At 25.3% G+C, this 9,720-nt stretch overlaps 1 protein-coding gene and 1 long non-coding RNA gene across 5 annotated transcripts in view; both read left to right on the top strand.

The window, feature by feature from the left end:
* Positions 1-9,720, top strand: part of LOC126893823 (uncharacterized) — a 138,307-nt gene that overhangs the window by 40,867 nt on the left and 87,720 nt on the right. The window lies entirely within an intron of this gene.
* Positions 1-9,720, top strand: part of LOC126893785 (elongation of very long chain fatty acids protein AAEL008004-like) — a 30,588-nt gene that overhangs the window by 3,347 nt on the left and 17,521 nt on the right. For 2 of the 4 annotated variants that reach the window (XM_050664288.1, XM_050664285.1), the window contains exons 2-4: positions 1,289-1,397; positions 3,170-3,360; positions 9,183-9,272. In XM_050664288.1, coding sequence (XP_050520245.1) covers positions 1,295-1,397; positions 3,170-3,360; positions 9,183-9,272 — 384 coding nt within the window. In that variant the 5' untranslated portion in view covers positions 1,289-1,294. The remainder of the gene's footprint in view (positions 1-1,288; positions 1,398-3,169; positions 3,361-9,182; positions 9,273-9,720) is intronic. The other 2 variants (XM_050664287.1, XM_050664286.1) reach the window with 1 other exon arrangement.

The following is a 9,720-nucleotide window of genomic DNA, read 5'->3' as shown; positions in this document are numbered from 1 at the left end:
TTTTTTTTTGTGTCACTACTTTTTCTCAGTTCTCACTGGACCGATTTCTTCATAGCTTAATCAGCTTTTTCTATACAAACAAATAAAATCATTCATTTCTAATATTCATAAAGTATTTATTGTCGATTTAGATAGATTCAACTACAAAAGTAAATAATTTTACTTTGTAATTTATTAATTTTTTAACTCTATTTGTGTGTGCTACTATCAGTCTATAATATTCCAAATTTTTTTGTAAAGTGTTGCTATACAAGTCATAAATTTAAAAAAAAAAATGATTTTTATTTCCACCTGAATTTAACGATGGATTTTTACAATTATAATCAAATTTTATAATACGCTCAAATAATTAAATCTTTTTAATAACTTTTTTTTTATTGGTTATTTTTGATAAAGTAAATCATTGTAATTAATTAAGTTCTGAATATTTCCATTGTAAAATATTTTTAAACCCCAAAAGTTAATTAGAAATTATTACTATAATTTTTATTTAAGTGATCTATTACGATAAAAATGTAAAAAAATAAATAAGTTTAAATAAAAGATACAAAATAGCTTAAATAGTAACTTAATGTCTACGATTGGATTTTGTGATTAATATTCTGATAAAAAACATAATGAGTACAATATGCATTAAAACTTTTTAATCCTGGTACAATTCTTAAATTAAAAATTAAACTACTCATAAAAATAACTTTTTTTTAGTGCAATGAAAAATCATAACCTATTGATTTAGAATAAAATTTTTTTTCGTTGAAATCGCATTATTTAAAAAAATCTTTTTCCACAAAATTAAACTATTTTGTCCTCAAAAATTAAAACTGTTTCAGGATATACCCTATAAACCTATTTTTCGTTTCAGTTTTCAAGGTTGATTACTAATTACATGAAAAATATTTTATTTTAATTAATTACAGGTTATTATAATAACTTATGAGCTACTTATAGTCACGAAGATTTGACATAGCCAATAAATTTTGAATCTAATTACCATTGGCTAGTTTTTTGTTAACATATATCTTGTAAACATATTTTCAAGTTATTTTATTAAATTTTTTCTTTTTAATTTAACACTGAATTATATGAAGAATTTTGCAACGTTCCAAATGCAAGATGTCTCAAACCTAATTTTATTCTTATCTTATATTCTTAGTTATTCTTATGCACTTCTCCTAGTTATTTCCTTTTCTCTGTTTTTATATAGAGTTATATAAATATTTTTATATTTAAGTATACGTTTTTATTTCAATATCAATGAATTTAGACAATGTTTTTAATTATAAACTAGGTAAACATGTCTTCTTACATGATGAATGTTGATGAAGGATTAAAATTGAATTTCACAGGAGATATTAGACCTACATTAAATGGTCTATTGCAAAATGAATTAGTATGGGGTGAGTATATTAATATATAATGTATAAATACAAACACAATTATATCGATGCACAGGTATGAGTTAATAGGTATAATAATAATAATAATGGCAATAATAGCACGTACAAGTATTGTATATACTATCGTGTATTCGAGTGTCCCTGACGTACGGGTGATACTTCTATATAATTATAATATGTAAATATAAACATAATTATATCGTTGCACGGATGCATATCGTTGGCAAGATTACATAAAATAAACAAAATTTGAAACACAAACAAAATTTGAAACACGAACAAAAAAACAGTATAGGCTAAAGAACCAAGTGGAGCAACCAGTAAAGGTGTATGTCGGAAACGGAACAGAACGCATTATCAGTAATCCATATTCGGCGGCGGCCTTGTCACGGTGTCAAGGGCGAGGAGACACCCGATGACAACCGATTGTCATATTAATAGCTGGACGGCTGATATCGAGAGAGACACGAGTGATCGCCAGTCTCGAGCGTAGGGCGGTGCCGTGTCAAACAATATTCTTCTACCTTATTAAGGTCGACTAAAGCTACAATCTGATGCTTAATAATCTGGCAAATAAGTCAAGTTAGTGATTGTATTTCCAACTCTAACTGTAGTGGTAAATCTTCACCTTTTTTGCAATAGTGTGGATTTCCTTGATTGATTTCAAAACGCAGTCACGTTATAAGCGCGTGATGAGAAGTTGCTTGTTCTTTTCTATGATTTCAGCTTTTGTGTTTTTTTCAAAATGATGACTATTTTAACTATCTGGTTCGAAGGTCCAAAATGTATAACCTACTGTCCTTTTCCTCTATCCCAATCAGATATTAACAACAGCTGTAGTAGNTCAAATATTAACAACAGCTGTAGTATCGGCTACCAGCATTGGACGAATACTTACATAAATCTGGAATAATAATAGAGTCATGGCGTAATGACTCTTCAGGCAATGACACTCAAGTACTGACTGCAAATACTGGATGAGTACTAAAACAAAATCCTAGCCAATATAAATTATTGTGTCAGTATGGTATAGTCAATGGATAATTGTCAGTCCTGATGCAATACTTCACTCTTTTTCAACATTGATATTTAACAAAAATTTTTGCTTGTGTTGTCTTATTGAAAACTGTTATGTGCGTAGTTTAATTGTATATTACCATTGCGTGGATGCGGATTGAAAATGTAAAATAGGATAAATTTAATGGACTGTATAGAGATAAAATACAAAGAAAAAGTAATATTTAAATATTAATGTAATTATGAATTCAAATTAATTAGAATACGCATTAAAAAAAAAAGTGAAATATAATGTTAATAGGGAAAGAAGAGAGCACTTAAAACTTACCGCATTATGGACACGGTAAATCGCAAGTGAAGATTGAATTGTTTGATTTTTTCGACTATATGTTAAACAGCAATATAGAATAATAATTCATCAGAAATAGGTTGATGAGAAAACATTTATTATAACTTAAAACATCCCTTGGTCCGATAAAAGCACACCTGTAAATGAATTAATGCAAAGATGTGCTCAGCATCATCGTTACATTTGTTTGATGATAACAGGTGGGATTCTATAGTTGCCAAGTTCATTAAAATTTTTTGAAGCCCCATTTTAGAGTTTCCGTACTCAATACATAACAATTAACTCATTGCTTGTTTTATTTGATTTTGCAATATATTTTTAGTGTGATATTATTAAAATATTTTAATGTAATAACATTACAGGTGCGAACATTAAATACATATATTAAAATGAATTTTGTTTACAGATGATGAAGTCGATTCTTGGATGTTCATGAGCTCATCAATACCAGTATTTTCAATTATAATTATTTATTTACTATTTGTGTTGAAAGTTGGCCCAGAAATAATGAAAAATCGAAATCCAATTAATTTAAAGTACCCAATGCTGCTCTACAATATTATTCAAGTTGCTTTTAATGCTTATATGGTTTCACTGGTTAGTGGTATTTTGTATTATTTGTCAGTTAACATTATTATATTTTAAAATTATACAAAGCTAGACATTAACACATTAATATTTACATGTTAAGTTTAATAATTTAACTTAATTTGTTAGCTTTTTTTCTGGTACACTAATTAAACTTATTAAGGATCTTAAGGATTTATTTTAATAAATTAAGTTAATGTTCACTAATTGTGATTTATAGACTACATTATGTAATACTAAAAAGTAAAAATTATTAATAATGATATTTTTTTTTTTTTATTTAAAAAGCTTTCAATACAGAAGTATTATTATAGCTATTAATAATGATAAAAATACAAATTGTACTCTTTGGAGGTATTGGACTTTTGGAGATAGCTGGATAGCTTGAACATAACACAATTATGTAATATGTCATTGCTTTTTAGTGAAACTATTATTTGTAGTGTAGTATTATCTTATGGCAGGGGCGGTTTTATGGAGGGTATTCCTGTGAAAGGTTAATTTTGTATTTGATGACCAACGAGATACAAGTTACCTCAGAATTCCCGAATGGGAGCTAACGTTATCTCTAAAATTCACAACATAGTAAATTTTTACGGAAGTGGCTTTATTCGGTCATACTTTATATTACTAACTAGATTAAAATATTTGTTATTTTTCTAAAAAAAAATTTTTTTTGGTTATAATGTTGTATTTTTTTGAGGATATGCAATTTGATTGGGTCGAACCAAACCAAACTATACTTTAAATAATTCAAATAATTTAATAGATGTAAAACAGTGCTTGGGTGTAGAGTGCACCTTTTAATAAAATTGCATAGCTTTATACATTTTTAGTAGCGCTGGCACAGTTATACAAGCTATACACAGTTATACTACAGCATACAACTTGTAACAAAATAAAATTATAGTTACTAAATTTTTAACAAGTCATTATTTAAATTATAAAATTTTTTCAACATTTTGAATTTTTATTTACAAATTGATTAATTAACTATGTCTATCACAAAATGTTCAAAAATACAAAAAAAATTTACCAATTTTTCTTTTTAAAAATATATAAATTTCAATACATTATATAAATAGCCTATTAAAAATCTTGGTTAGCCCTCTTCTTATAATCTTTAGTTTTTAAATGGAATCAAACAAATTGAAATAGTTTCAATATTGGAATTAATTATAAAGATGCTGGTTGATAACATTTTTTGAATCATTATCTAGAAGACATTACTGTTTTCATATCTAGACAGTAATAGTGCGACGCAGAATGATTGATTAGAACTTTAAATTGATTTGCGCCTCACCCCCTCCATCATTTAAAAATGTTAATATCTTTAAAAACACTAGTACAAAAGTTGTTTTAGAACAATCCATATTGAACATATTGTATGAGGCATACTTAAACAATCATCTTGTGTATTAATTTATGATTAATGTAGTATTCGTATAAAGACTATTTAGTTATTTATAAAATTGACTAGTTAATTTTTAAGAAATCCAATTAAAGTATTAACATAAAAATATACTAGGTTTAAAAAAATCACTTTTTATGTGGTTAACGTAGTAAATACAAGCTCTACTAATCTGATGGAATGGTTCAATCAAATTTATCTTTATAATGGGACTAACATGAAAAACTTAATGTCTCTTTTCATAAGATAATACGGGTTTTCCTTATGAAAAATTTAGTCATTGTGATGTATTTTTTTCATATCATTGTTTCAATTAAAATTCAATATTTTTTGACTGAGTAAATACAATTGAGATTCATAAAATACTTGATTATAATCAATTACTTTTTTTTAGTAATCTATTAGTTATTTTAATTTTTTTTTTTATTGATTTTTAAATAACTACTACTAATTTTAGTAACAGTAAAAAACTAATAATTATTCAATAAATCAAAAAGTGTTTATAAAACATTGATTATTGTTAACTTTAATATAATAAGGAATACCAACATTATTTACAGCGTTTTTGAAAACTGGACATAACAAAATGTTAAAAAAATAAATTATTAATGAAATAAACATAATAAATGAATTTCATTTATCATTTCTATTCATATTTTTGTTTTAATTTGTTAAGCTTCCTTGGTTTGGTTTCTCATGCTTAATTTTTAATATATTCTATACTATCCTTACTCAACAAAATAACTAATTCTCATGCAGACTAATTAATGGCGTTAAAAACCTCATTGATAATCCTTTTTTGAGACAAAAAGTGATTTGTTTAGATAATATGTTTTTACGGTATACGAAAATTAAATACTTGAGAAATATAACTTTAATAAATTACAGAACCCTAAGCCTTTTAAAAAGTATTTTTACAGTTCTTTTTTAAATAATCCATTTTAATGATCATCCTAAACCTGCTTTAATTCACTAATTATGTAGTTAAAATTAACCATATAAGTGAGCAACTTATCTAGTTACTTTAAAATAAAAAATCTACATACAGGATGGCCCACCACTCACTGACAACTTAAATAACTTTTGATCCAGTTAATATTTTTAGCTGATTTTTTTTTTAAATAATAGTTATACGTTAGGTCTATAGCTATATCTCAATAATTAATTTTTTTATATTTTATTAAAAATATTAATTATTTTTAAATTTTAAATAAAATGTAAAAAAAAAATCTAAGATAGCTATTTTGTAGAGTAGAATTTAAGAAAAATTTTAGTAAAAAAATATCTTATTAATATTGAGTAGTAAATATTCTGTAGCGTTTTGAAGTTTGTGAAAATTTGAATTTTCATGTATTATTTTACGGTATTAAACATTGAAATACGTATTGAGAAAAGGACAGAAGAAAACGCTATCTTTTCATGATTACTGTGTATACATATGATGATAATGTGTATACATTACAAACTTGGCATTAATACCATGATAAGAAATTAGATAAGGCAATTATTACTTATCACTCTCATTCAAAAGTATATTGAAAAGATAGCGTTTTCTTCTGTCCTTTTCTCAATACGTATTTCAATGTTTAATACCGTAAAATAATACATGAAAATTCAAATTTTCACAAACTTCAAAACGCTACAGAATATTTACTACTCAATATTAATAAGATATTTTTTTACTAAAATTTTTCTTAAATTCTACTCTACAAAATAGCTATCTTAGATTTTTTTTTTACATTTTATTTAAAATTTAAAAATAATTAATATTTTTAATAAAATGTAAAAAAATTAATTATTGAGATATAGCTATAGACCTAACGTATAACTATTATTTAAAAAAAAATCAGCTAAAAATATTAACTGGATCAAAAGTTATTTAAGTTGTCAGTGAGTGGTGGGCCACCCTGTATATTTTATTATAGGTAGCTGTAGCATGCTGCAATGCATGTAGTTGTCAGTCAAAATAAATATATTATTAATCATTAAATAAAGTTTAATAAATGAATTTCTGAAAATTGATATCTATAATGATATTTTGTATTATATTAATATTTATAGTATTTAATAAACTATAGTCAGATTAAAAGAATAGGGTTTTTATGTCTAAAATTCTTCCTGGAAATTCAGTATTAACAAATACTAGTAAACCAGTTTTAGAAACTGTCGGTTGTTTTAATCATCATAATTTGTATTTTTTATTTTAGTGGAGATACGTGTAATGCCACCCACATAAAAACAATTGACTATAAAATCTATAAAATTTAAAATGAAGTAATGCAAAATAACACATTATTTTTTAAAAAACAATTTTGGGTGGAATTACCAGCATAGAAGGATAGCACCGCTTTCTATAAGAATGATGATGAATACAATTTTTTTTAAACTCATTGATGTTAACATTAAATTATGTTTAAAAACTTTTTATTTGGTACGTTGGTTTACTTTTTTCTACTTTTTTATTAAATTAAAAACTGATTTAACAAGATATAACCGTGAATGTAATATTTGGATTTGAAATTTCTTATGAGATTTTTAATTATTCATTAATCAATGATAGGAGGTGTTAAATAAAGATATTCTTTTAAGAAAAGTACCTCAATTTTTTATAAAATACTGATTAATATCAGTATAATTGCCATATATTAGGTAAAAATTTTTAATTTTCCTAATAAATTATAAGATAAAACACCAATATTATTTTGATCATTAACGCCAGTTACAAAATGAAAAAAAATTAGCAATGATATAGAATATCTTAAAATGGATTATAAATTATATTTTTACAATATCAAGTTAAATAATTATAATTAGCTTATGTCGAAATATCAAGGTGGGCGGTATTAACCGATGGGCAGCATTACCTGTACTTCTCTTATTCAAATGCTGCCAGCCTATAGAATAGATAAACTACTATCCACTTATTTATATTTTTAGCTTCGATGCAAAGCTGAAAAGGTATTAATTTTACTATGATGTGTTTTTTTTTTTGTAACTGTTACCACTTTTTTTCAGCTATTACCGAACCGATTTCTTTCAACAATATTCAATATTGCTCAGAAAAATTGAAAATATTTCCCTCGTTTCCTATAAATGTTGGAAATCTCCAAAAAAATTACAAATTTAAAAATCGCTTTAAATTTTCGACATTTTTTCAATTTTTTTTTAATTAAAATTATCATAACTTTTTTAAAAATGACAAATTCGATATAATTTTTTTTTATTGATACATGAGGTATTTAACTATCATTTCAAATATTTTTTTTATAATTTTGACCTTTACCTGCCCACAGGAGAGTATTCAAAATGACAACTTTTTCAAAAAAAATTAACTTTTTCAGCTTAACTTTTGAACGTGTTCTGGAAAGTCTGACACTTTTATATATAATTAAATTATAGCTAATGTAATATACTTTATTAAGGAAAAAAAAATTTCGGACTTTATTTTGATTTTACGGTGAAAATAGATACTGAATGCTATTTTTGTCTGAAAATTCTCGACTTTATATTTTATATTTTTAACTTTATAATGCTATAACTTATTGAAAAATGTATAGATCAATACAATTTTTTTATGAGAAATAAAATTTATATCCCTTTTTTATTCGATATACCTTATCTTAATTAGGATATAAATAAGGAAATAGCAGATCATGTTGCTTTTGGAATAATTCAAAAATTTTTTAAAATTGAACACTATCTAAAGATTTGCATCGAAACGTTTTTTGTGATAAGATTATAATCATTCTCAGATATCGTTTTACTTGTCCCAACTATACACGTCATCACTGTGCCGTGACCCCCCTGTGCTGGGTTTTTTAAATATTTGTTATGTATATTTTGAAAATATATTAAAGAGAATAAATAGAGAATATTACACTATTATAAATTCTCCGGAAAAATTACAATACTAAATAATTAAATATCAATTTCATACTACGTTGAATTGCTTTTAAAGATAATTATTCATAAATTAGCCTTATAAATTAACTATTTATTAGGAAAAATGATAAAAATAAGAGTACATTTTGCTTTTAGAATAATCAACCAATTTCTTAAATTTAATGTCTCTCTACAGATATGCATAGAAGCGTATTTATGATAGTGATTATAATCACTGTCAGATATCATCTATACTGGACCGAACTATGCCACGTCCACACTGTACCGCGACCCCACTGTGCTGAGTTTATTATATTTACACTGAAAAAAAAATTCAGCTAATAATTTTCTTTATTTTTTAATCAAATATATTGAAATTTAAAAAAATTATTTTTTTGCTTAATAAATTATATATTGTTCTAACAAAAAATTAAGTTCAGTCAACATGATATTAGTGTCAGTTAAATATTAAGGATAAATTTGTTTATTTTCTGATTTTTTTTTTCAGTTTAAGCATATGTTTATATTTTTTTTATAGCTTTTTACAACACCCGGAGCAATTACTCAAGTTTTTAATAATGTATGCCATCCAATACCAAGAAACTTAAACAATTTTCTTTTGCTTGAGGTAAGATATTTTACAATTATAATTAAAATTAAGGTGCGTAATGTAGCGTAGTGGACACTTTATATATTGTCCAATCTATAAATCAATAGAGTTGAGCTTCGCTGGCCTCAATAGAAGTCCGAATACCACGTTTATTTCAACAACGGAAAAAACTATGTTCTCTAGTACAGACAATCAATTAACGTTTGTATGTCTCGCATGCATACGTTTTGTTAGCTCTTATTATTACTTTGTCTCATTTTCAATTTCTTTGATTATAGTTTTCGATTCAGGCACTTAGATAGTACATGTAGGCTTCTGTTGCCTGCTAAAGCACTAACACGACAATGTGTCAACCCTAATCTTTGACACGACTTACAGACAACAGATTATTTAAAAAAACAAACAAAGCGAAAAGACAAACATAGTTAATAATAATCTTCGCATAAATCGCGGCACGTTCACTGGC

The sequence above is a fragment of the Daktulosphaira vitifoliae genome, unplaced genomic scaffold (assembly GCF_025091365.1).
Source record: "Daktulosphaira vitifoliae isolate Bord-2020 unplaced genomic scaffold, ASM2509136v1 Scaffold_1, whole genome shotgun sequence".
NCBI classification, from domain to species: Eukaryota; Metazoa; Arthropoda; class Insecta; order Hemiptera; family Phylloxeridae; genus Daktulosphaira; species Daktulosphaira vitifoliae.
Note: the sequence above shows the minus strand (reverse complement) of the source record. Positions and strands in the feature narration are given on the sequence as shown.